This window comes from Manihot esculenta, chromosome 1, assembly GCF_001659605.2.
Source record: "Manihot esculenta cultivar AM560-2 chromosome 1, M.esculenta_v8, whole genome shotgun sequence".
Taxonomy (NCBI): Eukaryota; Viridiplantae; Streptophyta; class Magnoliopsida; order Malpighiales; family Euphorbiaceae; genus Manihot; species Manihot esculenta.
Genome location: NC_035161.2, coordinates 25,734,136 through 25,751,484, shown reverse-complemented (window position 1 = coordinate 25,751,484; position 17,349 = coordinate 25,734,136). Strand labels below are relative to the sequence as shown.

General features: G+C 37.0%; 1 protein-coding gene across 5 annotated transcripts in view; it reads left to right on the top strand.

Annotated features, from left to right (window-relative positions):
• The window catches only part of LOC110627589 (lysine-specific demethylase 5C), a 38,257-nt gene that overhangs the window by 14,585 nt on the left and 6,323 nt on the right, over window positions 1–17,349 (top strand). For 4 of the 5 annotated variants that reach the window (XM_043955677.1, XM_043955672.1, XM_021773937.2 and 1 more), the window contains 10 exons: window positions 19–84; window positions 207–302; window positions 1,127–1,213; window positions 1,296–1,412; window positions 1,504–1,711; window positions 1,824–1,888; window positions 15,795–15,853; window positions 15,950–16,081; window positions 16,171–16,330; window positions 16,409–16,744. In XM_043955677.1, coding sequence (XP_043811612.1) covers window positions 19–84; window positions 207–302; window positions 1,127–1,213; window positions 1,296–1,412; window positions 1,504–1,711; window positions 1,824–1,888; window positions 15,795–15,853; window positions 15,950–16,081; window positions 16,171–16,330; window positions 16,409–16,744 — 1,326 coding nt within the window. The remainder of the gene's footprint in view (window positions 1–18; window positions 85–206; window positions 303–1,126; window positions 1,214–1,295; window positions 1,413–1,503; window positions 1,712–1,823; window positions 1,889–15,794; window positions 15,854–15,949; window positions 16,082–16,170; window positions 16,331–16,408; window positions 16,745–17,349) is intronic. The other variant, XM_043955678.1, reaches the window with a different exon arrangement.

Here is a 17,349-nt window from a genome sequence, read left to right as displayed (position 1 = left end):
TTGATCTATTTCATGCAGAAGCATGCAGAAGAAGCCAGACCATTAGTTCAGGAAATTGATTCTGTTTTATCATCATGCTCAGAAGTACCTCTATATATACCATTTCAACTGATTTTGTGATAATGTTGGAATTGATTTTTGCCAATGATACTTGTATTCACCCTGTTTAGCTAACGTCAGTTGTTCTTTCTGATTGCCACTCTCAGATTGCTGAGTTAGAATTGTTGTACTCAAGAGTTTGTGATTTCCCAATCTATATTAAAGAAAGCGAGAAATTATTGCAGAAAATTTCATCGGCAAAGGTACATTTATTCATGTACTTGTGAAATTTTTTATATAATCTTTTATCAAAGACTGCCTTATGTGGATTCAACTTGGGTTTGGATGCCCCACTCAATGAAATACATCACCTATTTTCTTTGGTTTAGTTTATTTGCTTTGTTCAGAAAATGGAAAATCCCCAAATCAAAGGTCAAATGGGGAGGATTGCCCAAGTTTTTATAAGGGGCACATTACTCGCATACCTAATCAATGTGGGATTTTTAACATTCTTGATGCTTTTTGGTCATTGTTCAATTATTTGGAGAACACATGACTTCAGTTTGCTTCTCAGGTTGAGTGTTTAGGTAACCTGAACCAACCAAGGGCCTTTGCACCTATCCTTTTCAGTCTAGCTACCTTAGTTTGTTGCATGTGGATATTTTTGTGATTTGGAAATACTTGTTCTGACATTCTTTCACTTTTAGTTCCTTCATAGATGATTTTTATCTAAGGATTTACCTTGAATGATTGATATACAAATATGGTATGCTTCATGGGGAAAGGAGACTTTTTCTTTAAGCTGCTTCATTCAATTTCTTTCTGTAGGGTTATGGTGTATTGTGCTGTCTTCTTTACTGTTCTCATGTTCTTTGCTTTTCTCTAATGTTATGGTATATGACACTGTCTGCTTGAAATTTCTCACGTCCTTTGCTTTTTATTGTTGCTTAATAATCTGCAATTGTAATGCCTTTTTTATTAAATTCCTCATGGTTTGGCAAAGTCTGCAGTTGGAATCTCATTGTTCCAGTAGTTTCCTTCCTTATATTTGTTGCTTATGTGGTTACTGGTTACGTTCATCCTTTAGGCATTGACAGAATGTGCAAAGAAATGCATCTCAGGAAAAGGTTCTGCTGCAGTTAGTATTGACATGCTTTACAAGTTGAAGTCAGAGGTGAGTTGAGTTTCTTCACTGAAAATTGCATGGTTTATCGATTTCCAGTCTTTGTTTTGATGTTCATTGTTTTGTTGAATAGATATCAGAGCTTCAAGTTAGGCTTCCAGAAGCAGAAATGCTTTTGGACCTGTTAAGAAATGCTGAATTATGTCAGGCTCGGTGTAATGAAATCTTGAAAGGTCCTATTAGTCTAAATGTAAGAATTTGCATGTATATTGTCTTTGTCTCCCTATTTCCAAGCTTCTGGCAAGTTTGGGAGCATAAATTTGTACTTTTGACTGCGGCAGAATGTTGAAGGGATACTCCAAGAGTGGGATAAATTTACTGTTACTGTGCCAGAGTTGATGCTACTCAAGCAATATCACCTTGATGCTGTTTCATGGAATTCCCGCTGTAATGACGTTCTGGTGAATGTTAATCAACGCGAAGATCAAGACAATGTAGTCAATGAATTAGAGTGCCTTCTGAAAGATGGAGCATCTTTGAGAATTCAAGGTTTTTAATCTTTGTTTTCTTTGTTATCCTCTGATATTAATTTTTCTTGTCTCCCACCACCATTTTGCTGCTATTCTGTAGCATTTTGATATTTGGTTCTTATCTTTAACAGTTGAGAAGCTCTCTCTTATTGAGGTTGAGTTGAAGAAGGCTTGTTGCAGGAAAAATGCTTTGGAGGTACCTAATTTTTTCACTTTCTTTTTATGTTGAAATCTTTTTAGAACTTTTCATTTGCTGTTAGAATGTCATCTTGCAGTTTTTTCTAATAGACTCTTATAAAAGCTTTCAACACGTTGTTTTAAATAGCGACCATTACTGACCATAGGTAAAGTTCACAACAGCCGTTCTTTATTTATTTATTTTTTTAGCTAGAATCTTTTTTAATTTTTATTTTTTTTACCTGCATTCACATGAAGCTGAGGGCAAGAAAGGAACCTTTTTTTGGAGCAGAAGGTTATCTTGGCTTATTCATTTAGCTCCTCTTCATTTTCTCTGGAGGCATTTGCCATTTTCTATTGACCTTCTCTTAATTTTCTTCAAAATAAGTGAAATTCTTTATTTCCCTACAAAATTTTGAGCTCAAGAACATAGATCATCAAACAGAAAAGATGGTTTTGAAGTGAGGGCGAGAAAAGGAGAAGTTACTTCCTTTCTAAAAAAATTTTAGCTTTTTTTTTTTTTAAATTTTAAATAAATGCATAAATAATTAGAAAAAATATAAAAAAAAAATTTTAGCCTTTAACAATATTTTTTAAACTATAATTTTAGGCTCTTGTAAGATAAAATTTAAGAAAAAACATAATTCAATCTTGAAATTAATTTTCATTATATTATATAGTATGTTTATAACCTAAATTTTAATTAATACTAATGATGTTTAAGAATGATGGATTTATTAGTCTTATTTGATATATTTATGCTCGTTACTTGTTATAGGAAGTTGATATAGGATCTAAACATGGATAGATTTGTTAGTTGCTTGATCTTAGGAATTACATGATTATAGGTTTGATAAAAGGATTCCCTTTCCTTTCTCGGTAGGTCTTTTATGTATATATGTATGTTGTAATCTCTATTGGAATATACGCAAGAAATATTACTTCTCTGCATAGTATCAATGGTATCAAAGCCTCGTAGACATTTCTTTTTGCTCTGTTTTATTTGGAGACTTAGGGCTCAATTTGTCCTATTCTTTTAGGTCATCCCTATAGGCTGGGTGACGTTTGTCTCTTACTCCTCACCTAGGAAGGAAGGATATCGGAGAGTCGGGGACGCTGTCTTGTAGAGCCGACAATTGTTTGATCAGACGCACGCAACAAGTTTGTGATGCCGTCTTGCCGACGCGTGGGGGCATGTTGCTTTTCCACTTGTTCTCTGGTCACCATCGCCGATGTCGCCCTGAAGTCCTCTCTTCAGTTCTGTGATCAGTTTACTGTTTGGGTGTTATGTGGAGGTGTTTTTGGATTAGATTGCATTTTGGGTATTGTTCACGTTTGGTACTGAAGAATTTTGGGACAATTTAGAGAATTCTTGTATTTCACTCTTAATCTTTACAATTGGTTTATATGACTATTTATACACAAAGAATTATATCTAAACAGAAAGCAAATAATCAAATAATAATTACAGAGATAATTAAGGATCCTAATCAAGTCAAATTAAATCATATCCCTAGAATCAGTTAGGATCAACAAATAAGTCAACACTCCCTTTCAAGTTGGTGCAAAGATGTCAAAGATGTCGCACATGTCTAACTTGCAAATTAGATTATGGTAGATCTTATTGTTGAGCCTTTTAATAAACACATCCGCAAGTTGTCCAGTAGAAGTCACATGAACTAGGCTTAGGCTCAAGACACTATATGTTAATTTTTCTTTAATGAAGTGCCGATCAATTTCAATGTGTTTCGTCCGATCATGTTGGACTGGATTTTGTGCTATACTTATAGCAACTTTATTATCACAATACAAAGTTATCTTGTCTCTCTCGAGCAACCTCAACTCCTCCAATAACTTCTGTAACCATAAGAGTTCACACACACCTTAGGCCATTGCTCACTTTGTTTTTTGCTCTTCTAGGTGACAAGGTTCTCTCCCACAACTGTGCAGTAGCTAGAGGTGGATCTCCTGTCATCAAGAGATCCTGCCCAATCTGCATCTGTAAAAGCTTCAACTCGGAGGTGACCATGTTTGGAGTAAAGAAGCCTTTTCCTTGGCGCAGATTTTAGATATCTTAAGATGTGAAGTACAGCCTGCATATGAGTTTCGCGAGAGTCATACATGAATTGGCTGACTAAGTTAACAGCATAGGCTATATCTGGTCGAGTGTGTGAGAGATAAATCAACCTTCCTACCAATCTATGGTATCTTCCAATATCCACGGACTCACCCCATCATACCGGCTTGTGATTACTTTCAATGGGAGATTCTGCTGGTTTACACCCCATCATACCTGTTTCTTCCAAAAGATCCATAATGTACTTTCTTTGGGAGATGAAAATTCCTTTTTCTGATCTAGCCACTTCAATACCTAGGAAATATTGCAGTTTTCCTAGATCTTTGATTTCAAATTCCTGAGCCAACAACCTCTTTAGTTGAGCCATTTTCTCCTTGTCATTGCCTGTCACCACTATATCATCAACATAAACAATAAGAAGGGTGATATTACCCTTGTGATGTTTGATAAACAGAGTGTGCATCGCTTTGTTGGTAACCAAAGGACATCATGGCTCTGCTAAAACTGTCAAACCAAGCTTTGGGAGATTGTTTTAACCCATATAAAGCCTTTTTTAACTTGCACACCTTTCCTTGTGTCTTCACATCAAACTCTTCTTCCTCTAAATCTCCATGAAGGAAAACATTATTCACATCAAACTGTTGCAAGTCCCAGTCCAAGTTGGCTGCGCAGGATAATAGAACTCTGATTGAGTTCATTTTTGCAACTGGGGCAAATGTCTCTTGGTAATCCACTCTGTAGGTTTGGGTGAATCCTTTAGCAATCAATCTAGCCTTAAACTGTTCAATTGTGCCATCAGCTTTGTGTTTCACTGTGAACACCCATTTATAGCCAACGAGTTTCTTCCCAGGTGAGAGAGTGACAAGCTCCCAGGTCTCATTTTTAGTCAATGCTTTCATCTCTTCAATCATTGCTTCCTTCCATTTAGGATCTACAAGAGCTTTCTTCCAATCCTGTGGAAGAGAGAAAATAGACAAGGCAAAGGCTCTATAGGAAGGAGACAAGGATTTATACGAAACAAAGTTAGAAATAGGGTGTTTAATATAAGATCTGACCCATTTTCTTTGTGCAATAGGTTTATTTAAGTCATTGGAGCATTCAAGAGTTGTGGGTAACTCACCAGAAAAAGATTATTGATTCTGAGTAGACTGCATAATGGCTTCTTCTGCCTTGTCTCTCCTCGAATACCTTCTCAAATCTGGCTTGTCCAAACGACCAATTCTCTCTCCCTGATTGGACATCTCCCCCGTCTACTAGAACTCAAACTTTCTAGTTGAACCATATCATTCAGAATCACAGTATTCGGAATTACCTCTTCTTGCTCATTATTCTCCCTCTGAAGTGGTGAGTGGGTGGTACTGAAGTAGGGTTCGGTTTCTCGGAAGGTAACATCCATACTGACTAAGTATTTTCTAGAGGGAGGATGATAACACTTGTATCCCTTCTGTGTTGAAGAATACCCAACAAATGCACATTTAAGGGTTTTGGGATTCAATTTCCCTGCCGTCCTAGTATGGATAAAGCAAACACACCCAAATACTTTTGGTGGAACAACGTATGAATTCTTCTCTTGTAGAACCGCCAAAGGACTCGTAAAGTCAAGGGTCTTGAGAGGTATTCTATTAATAAGATAAGTAGATGCAAGGATTGCATTTCCCCAATATGCTTTGGGTAGATTCATGGTGAACATAAGAGATTGAGCTACCTCCAATAGATGCCTATTTTTCCTCTTAGCAATGCCATTTTGAGCACTAGTATAATGACAACTAGTCTAGTGTACTATCCCATTACTCTCCAAATAAGCAAAAAAGCTACTATCAATGTATTCTCTTCCATTGTCAGTTCTCAAAATTTTCACCTTAATATCAAATTGAGTACAAACCATCTTATGAAAGAATTGAAAACAAGAAAAGACATCACTTTTAGCTTTAATCAAATAAACCCAAGTCATTCGAGTGCAACAATCAATAAAGGTGACAATCATCGATTACAAGACAAGGAGACAGTTTGAGTAGGCCCCCAAACATCAGAATGAATAGTCGCAAAAGAAATTTGACTTTTATTATGACTCAAAGGATAGGATGTTCTAGTGTGTTTAGTATACTCATAAGCATCACAAAATAGAGAATCAAACTGAGTTCTAGCAAACAAATTAGGATAAAGTTTTTCTAGGGCAAAAAATGATGGATGCCCTAACCGTCTGTGCCATTGTATTATTTCCTCATTGACATTCTTATTTTCTCCAAAATAGACTTGAGATATAGAAGAACCTGGATCACCCTCCAACATATATAAGCCATAATGCAGCCTACCATTGCCAATCTTGTTTCCTGTGCGAAGATCGTGAATAATACAATGATCAGGAAAGAATTCAATTTTACAATTAAGGGCATTGGTGATAGCACTGATAGATAAAATGTTGAGAGGAAAGTGGGGAACATGAAGGACAGATGATAATTTAATGTTGGATGTGCAAATAGCAGAACCTGTTCCGGATATGGGACTAAAAGAGTCATTAGCAATTCTGACACTATCTTTAGTTAGAGAAGGAAAATAATTGAGAAAGCCTTTAGAAGAGCCTGTCATGTGTCTATTCGCACCAGAATCGATAATCCATGGAACATTATTAAGAGAGGAAGCATTAACAAAGTTAGATGTGGCACCAGAGGACGAGTAATCAGAGTTAGGAATCAAGACCATTTTACCTTCTGTCATAGTAAAGATTTATGAACTGTGAAAGAATATGAGGTACCCAAGGTTGTACACACAAGAGAGCCCAATCGATTCACTAAAAATGAGGTAGCGGCACGGGAAGGCTGGAAAGATGGTTGGAATTGTCGCCGGAGTGATCGGAGCAGCGAAGTAGTGTTAGGCGATTGGTCATGCACCAGGACGCGATGTCTCACGCGCTGGGAAGGGGAGGCGCGTGAGTCTCACGCGAGGGCTTTTCCGACGTCGGAGCTGGGCGATCGGCTGGCGACAGTCCTGGTGCCAGCGGTGAGAGGAGGAAAGACTCCTAGATGGGTTAGTACCAAAAAAGTAGATATGGGGTTTCAAAACCCTGAAGAGGAAAAAATTGAATTTGAACCCTAAAATAAGGAAAAAGCTCTGATACCATGTTAAATTTGGACCAGACTTAACTCACCCCAAAAGGTAGCTCAAGGAGGAGGATTGCCTATGGCTCATATAAGTTATCCCTTTCCACAACCGATGTGGGATTCAACACACCCCTTCATGCCTAGAATTTTACTGGTGCGTGACATATTTATGGGAGGCCCAACATCGGATGGGAGGCTGTGATACCATGAAGAATTTCGGAAAAATTTAGAGAATTATTGTATTTCACTCTTAATCTTTACAATTGGTCTCTAGGACTATTTATACACAAAGAATTATATCTAAACAGGAAGCAAATAATCAAATAATAATTATAGAGATAATTAAGGGTCCTAATCAAATCAAATCATATCCCTAGAATAAGATAGGATAAGCAAATAAGTCAACAGGTACTGTTCATGTCTTTTTTTTTTTTTTTTCTTTTCTTTCTTCTGTGCCTTATGTTGCCTTTGATTTGGGTGGACTGTTTTCATGACTGAAATTAAAAATACGTTAGCTGATGTGATTTCTTTGATGACTAAAATCACGGAACACAAATTAAATGGATCTAATTTTCTGAATTGGAGAACGACTATCCGTATTTATTTATGAAGTATCGGAATGGACGATCACCTTACCAGGGATCCTTCAACTGATAACACTAGGAAAGATTGGATAAGAGATGATGCTCGATTATTTTTTTAGATTCGAAATTCCATTCATAGTGAGGCAATCAATCTTATTAATCATTATGAATTTGTTAAAAATTTAATGGATTATTTGGAGTTTTTATACTCGGGCGAAGGGAATATTTCTTGCATTTATAAGGTGTAAAAGGCATTTTATTAGGCTAAGAAACATGATAGAACTTTGACCTTGTATTTTATGGATTTTAAAAGAGTTTACAAGGAACTTAATGTCTTGATGCCTTTTAGCACAAATGTGAAAACTCAATAAGCTTAGCAAGAGCAAATGACTGTTATAAGCTTTTTTGCAGATCTCCCTCTAGAGTTTGGGATAGCTAAATCTCATATTCATTTTGGCTCTGAAATTTTATCGTTACATGATGCTTTCACTAGGGTGTTACATACAGAATATTCTCCGGTCCTTCACACACCACTAGTGCCCTTGTTAGCTGTAATGATAGTGGCAGATAGAATAATAAAGGTGGGAACAGGGGAGGTTTGAGGTTTTAATGGTAATACAGGATCTTAGCGTCCTGGAGAACTAGTTCCTACTTCTGACTCTAGTGGAATCATTTGTTATTACTGCCGTGAACCTGGACACATTAAGAAGACATGCCTAAAACTTCAGAATAAAAATTAGCACTCACAAATGGCACACATGGCAGTAGAGGCTTCTCCCGATCAGGGCATTTTGATATTTGCAGATGAGTAAGTAGAATTTACTCAATATTAGGCATCTCTAAAATCATCTAATTCTCCTATCGTTGTAATTGCTGAATTAAGTAACTACTGCATGCCTTGTGTCTTCATCCTCAAAATGGGTTATTGATTCTGATGCTACCGTTCATATGTCAGGCAATTCTACCATTTTTATCTAATCTTAAGTCTCATACATCGTCTTCTTATGTTACTTTTGCTGGTGGCTCTAAATCTTTTGTCATGGGTTCTGGAGTTAACACTTTCTCTTTCTGCATCTTCTGTGTTATGCCTTTCTAAGTTCTCATTTAATTTGCTTTCCGTTAGTGAACTCGCTCGTGCACTAAATTAGTCTCATCCATTCCTTATCATTGTGTATTTTAGAATTCTTTGATGAAGCATATTATTGGTAGAGGATGTGAGTCATCCTGGATCAGAAAATATATGTTCCACGAGTTTTAACCCCTTTTGATGTTCATTGTTGGTCGGGGCATCCTTGTTTCTCTGCTTTAAAGGAGTTATGTCCACATGTTATATCTTTATCTATTTTAGATTGCGATTCGTGTCAATTTGTCAAACATCATCATTTACCTACAGTGTTTCGAGTCAATAAACAGGCTTTGTTCCCCTTTAAGTTAGTTTATTTAGATTTTTGGGATCCTTGTCCTATTGTGTTTAAGTCTGGCTTTAAACACTTTGTTATTTTTGTTGATAATTTCTCTTGCACTATTTGGTTATTTTTAATGAAGAGTTGTTCAGAATTATTCCTTTTTTTGGTGTGCTTTCTATGCTGAAATCCAAACTCAATTTAATATTTCTATTTGAATATTGCAAAGTGATAATGTTAAAGAATATCTTTTTAGGGAATTTCAATCTTATTTGTCATAAAAAGGAATTTTTCATCAGTCTTCCTGTAATGACACTCCTTCACAGAATATGGTTGTCGAACGAAAAAATTGACATCTTCTTAAAGTAGCCAGAGTTCTCTTATTCCAAATAAAAGTCCCTAAATGTTTTTAGGGTGATGCTGCGTCCACTCCTTGATTTTTGAACAATCGCATGCCTTCCTCTGTTCTTCATGGTGATATCCCTTGTAACATTCTGTTTGGTAACATTTTATTTCCCACTAAATCTTTATTTCCTATTGAACCACGTGTCTTTGGGTGAACTTATTTTATTTGTGATGTTTGTCCACAAGTTACTAAATTGGATTCCGAATCACTCAAATGTGTCTTGTTTTGCTACTCTCGGCTTCAAAAAGGTTATCGTTGTTTTTTTCTCCTGATCTTAATCGGTATCTTATATATGCTAATGTAACATTTTTTTAGTCCACTCTGTTCTTTCCACCATCATCTGTTTTTGACACACAAGGGGAGGAAGATGACCTCTTAATATACATTGCTCACTCTTTGTCTCACCCTCAGAATCTTACTGTACCTTCCGTTCATGTGTCAGGTCGCCCTCCCATTTTTCAAGTTTATTTTAGACACCTAGAGGACTCTTGACTTTGCTCCGCTATTAGCTTCTTCGTCGGTGGACCCTACCACCACCGATCCGTCCCGTCTGACTTGGATCTCCCATTGCCCTTCGCAAAGGTAGACGTTCTTCAATTCATCCTATTTCGTCTTGTTTCTTATGATCAATTATCCTCTTCTTCTCGTTATTTTGCCACTACTTTAGATTTTATTTCAGTCTCAAAAACCGTTATTGAGATTTTATCCCATCTTGGTTGGCGTGCTGCGATGGAAGAGGAAATAATGACCCTAAACACTAATGGTACTTGAGAGTTGGTGTCTTTGCCCCAGGAAAGCAAACTATTGGATGTAGGTGGGTGTCTACGATGAAAGTAAACCTTGATGGATTTGTTGCTCGTCTCAAGGCCTGTTTAATGGTAAAAGTTTATGCTGAAACTTATGGAGTTGACTATTTTGATAGCTTCTCTGTAGTTACCAAGTTCGATTGTTCATTTTCTTGGCACCTACACATGATTGGCCTTTGCATCAATTGGATATTAAAAATGATTTTCTCCATGGTAACCTTCAGGAGACCTCTTCAGGAGGAAGTTTATATTGAGCAACCACTTGGTTTTGTTGCTTAGGGGTTTGTAGATCTCAAAAATCCCTTTATGGCTTGAAACAGAGTCATCGGGCATGGTTTGGCAGGTTTACTGAGGTGGTCTAACAGTTTGATGTGCAAATGAGTAAGTGTAATCACTCAGTGTTTTATAGAAATTCTGATAATGTAGTAATCCTGCTTGTAGTGTATGTGTATATGTGGATGATATTGTTATCAGAGGAAGTGATGTTGCTAGCATTATATTTCTAAAAGAATTTTGAATTTTTCAAAACACAGTTTGGGCATTGAAGTTATGTCGTGTAAGAAAGACATTTTCTTATCTCACAGAAAGTATGTTATTGATTTGTTGACGGAAATAAGAAAATTGGGTATTAAGTCTTGTAGTGCACCAATGACCCCTAATTTTCAACTTATCAGAGAAGACAGCGAGCTATCTGCAGATTTTAAAATGTATAAAAAATTAATTGGTATGCTGAATTATTTAACGGTGACTCATTCTGATATTGCATATTCATTAAGTGTGGTAAGTAGTTTGTCTTTTTCTACTGTTGCACAGTGGGATGCTTTGGGTAGATTCTTTGCTACTTAAAGGGTTTTAGGACGTGGCCTCTTTTATGACAACTGTGGGCACTCAAATATTGAATGTTTTTCTGATACTGATTGGGCAAGTTCTAGGCTGATAGAGGTCAACCATTGGATATTGTGTTTCTGTGGCAGAAAACTAGTGTTGCATTTGAATATCGAGGTATGGAACAGCTTCACAAGTCTTGTGGGTGTGTCAACTGTTAGAGGAGGTTAGGTTTACAAATTTGGTGCCCGCTAAGCTGTGGTGTGATAATCAAGCAGCTATCCACATTACTTTTAATCTAATATTTCATAAGAGGACCAAATCGGCTGTTATTTTATTCGTGAAAAGGTCAAATAAAAGATAATCTCAATAGGACATCAAAATTGGAGAACAATTAGGGATATCTTCAATATGTAACAAGTTGGACATGATTAACATCTATACTCCAATTTGAGAGGAGTATTATAGGAAGTAGATATGTTGATATAGAAAGTAAATATGGATAGATTTGTCAGTCGCTTGATTTCTGGGAATTGCATGATTATAGGCTTGATAAAAGGATTTCCTTTTCTTTCTAGATAGGTTTTTGTTATAGGTTATAGGAAGTAAATATATTAATATAGAAAGTAAATATTGATAGATGGGTTAGTTACTTAATCTTAGGGATTGTATAATCATAGGCTTGATTTTCCTTCCTATTTAGATACCGTCTCTCATGTATAAATAGGTTGTAATCTCTATTGTGATATACAACAAATATTATCCTTCTACATGGTATCAGAGCTATTCTCATAGAGATTTAATTTTTTTCTCTCGTCAAGTTTTAATTTTTTTTTTTGGAGGTTTAGGTCTCTGTTTATTTGGGTTACCCATAAAGGGTAACATTTGGATTTCATCGTCGTTGGAGTCGCCACACCGTCCCCTTATCAAATCTGAAGTTTGTTTGCCGTTCAGGTGTTGGGTGGAGGTGTTTTTTTGGTACTATTTATATTTTGGTACTGTTCATCGACACTGTTCACAGGTACTGTTCATCGATACTGTTCACATGTACTATTCACGAGTACTGTTCATCGGTATTGTTCGCGGGTACTGGCGCATATGGCAGTTGAGGCTCATTCAGATCAAGGGATTTTGATATCTGCAGATGAGTATGCACAATTCATTCAATACCAGGCATCTTTGAAATCCTCTAATTCCTCCTTTATCACTGCAATTGCCGAGTTAGGTAACTCTATTGCATGTCTTGTGTCTTCATCCTCCAAATGGGTTATTGATTCTGGTGCTACTGATCATATGTCAGGTAATTCTACCCTTTTGTCCAATCTTGAGTCTCATGCATCGCCTTCTTATGTTACTCTTGCCGATGGTACTAAATCTTTTGTCATGGGTTCTGGTCATGTCAACTTAACCCCTTCTCTTTCTGTATCCTCTGTGTTATGTCTCATTAAGTTCACATTTAATTTGCTTTCTGTTAGTAAACTCACTCGTGCATTGAATTATTGTGTCTTATTCTTTCCTGATCACTGTATTCTTCAGGATCTTTCGACGAAGCAGATTATTGGTAGAGGGCGTGAGTCAGAGGGTCTCTACGTCTTGGATCAGCAACTACCTAGATCTCTTGCATGTTCCACGCGTTTAACACCTTTTGATGTTCATTGTCGTTTGGGGCATCCTTCTCTCTCGGCTTTGAAAAAGTTATATCCACAGTTTCATTCTTTGTCTGTTTTATATTGTGAGTTTTGTCAATTTGCCAAACATCATCGTTTACCTTCAGTGTCTCGAGTCAATAAACGGGCTTCGTCCCCCTTTGAATTAGTACATTCAGATGTTTGGGGTCCTTGTCCTACTGTGTCTAAGTCTGGCTTTAAATACTTTGTTACTTTTGTTGATGACATCTCTCGTACTACTTGGTTATTTTTAATGAAGAGCCGTTCAAAATTATTTTCTATCTTTTGTGCGTTTTATGCTGAAATCCAAACCCAATTCAATATTCCCATTCATATATTGCAAAGTGATAATGCTAAAGAGAGATTCTCTCTGGGGAATTTCAATCTTATTTGTTACAAAAAGGGATTCTTCATCAGTCCTCTTGTGTTGACACTCCTTCACAAAATGGAGTTGCCGAAAGAAAAAATCGACATCTTCTTGAAGTAGCCAGAGCCCTCTTATTCCAAATGAAAGTACCTAAATGTTTTTGGGCTGATGCTGTATCCACGACTTGTTTTTTGATTAATCGCATGCCTTCATCCTTCATGGTGATATTCCTTATAATATTTTGTTTTCCACTAAATCTTTGTTTCCTATTGAGCCACGTACCTTTGGGTGTACTTGTTTTGTTCGTGATGTTCGTTCACAGGTTACTAAATTGGATCCCAAATCACTCAAATGTGTCTTCCTTGGCTACTCTCGACGTCAGAAAGGGTATCGCTGTTTTTCTCTTGATTTGAATCGGTATCTTGTGTTTGCAGATGTAGCATTCTTTGAGTCCACTCCTTTTTTTCCGCCATCATCTATTTACAACACCCAAGGGGAGGAAGATGACCTCTTGTTATACACTGTTCGCTCTCTGTCTCCTCAGACTACTCCTACACCTTTCGCTCATGTGCCAGGTCGCCCTCCCATCTTTCATGTGTATTTTAGACGCTTAGAGGATTCTGACTCCGCTCCACTTCCCGCTTCTTCGTCGACAGATCCTGCTCCCATTGATCCTTCACTGTCTCATTTGGATTTGCCCATTGCTCTTCGCAAAGGTAAACGTACTTGCACTTATCCTATTTCAGCTTGTGTCTCTTATGATTAATTATCCTCTTCTCGTTGTTTTGCCATTGCTTTAGATTCTATTTCAGTTCCCAAAACTGTTATTGAGGCTTTGTCCCATCCAAGTTGGCGTGCTGCAATGGAAGAGGAAATGATGACCCTTGACACTAATGGTACTTGGGAGTTGATGTCCTTGCCCCCAAGAAAGCGGGGTATTGGGTGCAAATGGGTATTTGCAGTGAAAGTAAATCTTGATGGATCTGTTGCTCGCTTCAAGGCCCGTTTAGTGGCCAAAGGTTATGCACAAACTTATGGAGTTGACTATTCTGATACATTTTCCCTAATTGCCAAGCTCGCATCTGTTCGACAACAGTTTGGAATGAAGATGAGTAAGTGTGATCACTCAGTGTTTTATAGAAATTCTGATAGTGGAGTAATTCTGCTTGTAGTATATGTGGATGATATCATTATCACAGGAAGTGACATTGCTGGCATCACATTCCTAAAAGAATTTCTTAAAACACAGTTTCATGCAAAGGATTTGGGGTTCATTGAAATATTTCTTGGAAATCGAAGTTATGCGGTGTAAGAAAGGCATCTTTTTGTCTCAAAGAAAATATGTTCTTGATTTGTTAGCAGAAATAGGAAAATTGGGTGCTAAGCCTTGTAGTGCCCCAATGACCCCTAACCTTCAACTTACCACAGAAGATAGTGAGCCATTTGCAGATCCTGAAAGGTATAGAAGATTAGTTGGGAAGCTAAATTATTTGACGGTGACTCGTCCTGATATTGCATATTCAGTGAGTGTGGTAAGTCAGTTTATGTCCTCTCCGATTGTTGCCCAGTGGGATGCTTTGGGACAGATTCTTTGTTACCTTAAAGGGCCCAGGGCGAGGCCTATTCTATGGTAACCATAGGCACTCAAATATTGAATGCTTTTTTGATGCTGATTGGGCAGGCTCGAAGGTTGATAGGAGGTCAACTACTGGGTATTGTGTTTTTGTGGGAGGTAACTTAGTCTCATGGAAAAGTAAGAAGCAAAATATGGTCTCCCGTTCTAGTGCTGAATCTGAATATCGAGCCATGGCACAAGTCGTATGTGAAGTCTTGTGGGTACGTCAACTATCAGAAGAAGTTGGGTTCACAAATTTGGTGCCTGCTAAGTTGTGGTATGATAATTAAGCAGCTATCCACATTGCCTCCAATCCAGTATTTCACGAGAGGACTAAACACATCAAGATTGATTGTCATTTTGTTCGTGAAAAGGTCCAACAAAAGATAATATCAACAGGACATATCCGAATTGGAGAACAATTAGGAGATATCTTCACTAAAGCTCTAAATGGAATTCGAGTTGATTATATATGTAACAAGTTGGGCATGATTAACATTTATGCTCCAACTTGAGGGGGAGCGTTATAGGTTATAGGAAGTAAATATGTTAATATAGAAAGTAAATATTGATAGATGAGTTAGTTACTTAATCTTAGGAATTGTATAATCATAGGCTTGATTTTCCTTCCTGTATAGATATCGTCTCTCATGTATAAATAGGTTGTAATCTCTATTGTGATATACAACAAATATTATCCTTCTACAGTTTTTTTTATGTATAAATATATTGTAATCTCTATTGAAATATACACAAAAAATATTACTTCTCTACGTTACTTAATTGTATATTTGTGTTTTAATTATATCTTTAAAGATCTAATTATTTCATGAACTTTGCAAATTTTAAAAAAAAAATTGTGTAGCGACAAGCTGTTACCAATATGTACCAGATTCGATGACCTGTGATTGCGGCTGTGACTGCAATTTAAAAATATCTTCAGCACCTGGTTCTGTCTGCAAATTTTCATGGTCTTTTAATGAATAGCTTCTGATTTATGATGGATGAGCTTAGTAGGGGAAACTGCCAAAATCATTGTGCGTACATACTAATTTATTTTGGACACTTCTTATGTAGGCACGTGATTCCAAAATTCCATTGGACTTCATTCAGCAACTTATGATGGATGCTACAGCGTATGCTTCTTGCAATTGATTCTTCTGAAAACTTGACAAATAAAGAATTGTTATTTTGTTAGATTTTCATTACTTACGTAGCATTTCCCTCCCCAGGCTACAGATTGAGAGCGAGAAGTTATTTGTTGATATATATGGAGTGCTTGCAGCTGCTTTGTCATGGGAAGATGAAGCAGCAAAAGTTCTTGAACATGGAGCAGAAATGTCCGACTTTGAGGAAATTATAAGGTTTTGAGCATTCTTTACTTGTTCCTTGAGTTATTTGAGTTTCATCTTGTTTACTTTTTTATTATAATCTTCAAGTTTTAATCTTTCAGGAGAGCAGAAAAGATATCTGTGATTTTACCTACTCTAGATGATGTTAAAGAAGCTGTGGTAATAGCCAAGTCCTGGTTAAAGGATTCGGAAGCATTTTTAGGGTCCTCCTCTTGCATGGAATCTGGCAGTTGTTCTATGCTTAAACTTGAGGTTCTGAAGGTTTGTTGTCTTCTGAAACTAAACATTGAGGTTGAATCAACCATCATTACTTAAAAAAATGCTTAATTTGTTATGCAGGACTTAGTTTTGCGGTCCAAGTTAATGAAAATAACCTTAGGTGAACAAAGAAAGCTTGAGATGGTCTTAAGGAATTGTGAAGAATGGAAGCAGGTTGCATGCACTGCATTGCATGATGCAGGGTGCATAATGCATACAGATTATGTTGGCGATGGAAAGAACAGTGATCTTTCTATGAGAATTGGGCTTTTAGTCGACAGAATGGAATCTATCACAAAAGCTGGTCTATCTCTTGGTTTTGACTTTCTTGAGATTCCAAAACTTCAGAATGCTTGTTATATGCTGCAATTGTGCAGCAAGGCCCTTTCTTGGTGCTATGCTGCTCCTTCTTTGGAGGTCAGAAATTAATCCATATTGATCTTGTAAATTTTTTGCCCTTCAAAATTTGATATTTGATTTGTGGAATAAAGCAGGTGCCTTTTACTAAGCAAATAATTCCTTTTAATACAAGTATTAAATTTGTCACTTGATTTGGTTTTGTATTTTGTTGCTGTTTTTGGGAACAGCCTCTCTGCAAACAGCAGGGAAAGGCTGCGAACATTTAATAGATGATCTCTCATGAATCCTGATCCTTCCTAAGCAGGAAGCCTTAAGCAGTTGGGGATGCCTTTTTGTTGGTATTTATGTGTATCAACTTGTGTTGATTGTTGCTTGTTGCAATTAAAAGCTCATTTACTTGTGGATTTTAATTATTTATGGGTTATTGTATAGTATGTCTTGCCCATAGGACCCCCACACGTGGAACCATGGTTTTGACTTTGATATGTGATCAATTTTGTTGTTTCTTTCATAATTATCGGATTTGATGGAACCTCTATCTGTCCCAATTTTCTGAACATTTGTGTCCCAAATCACTTGGGGACGTGATCTGGGTCGCCAAAATGTGTGAGAGGGCAAGTGTTCAGGAAGGAGAAGAAGAAGAGGGGAGAACCCCAGAAGAA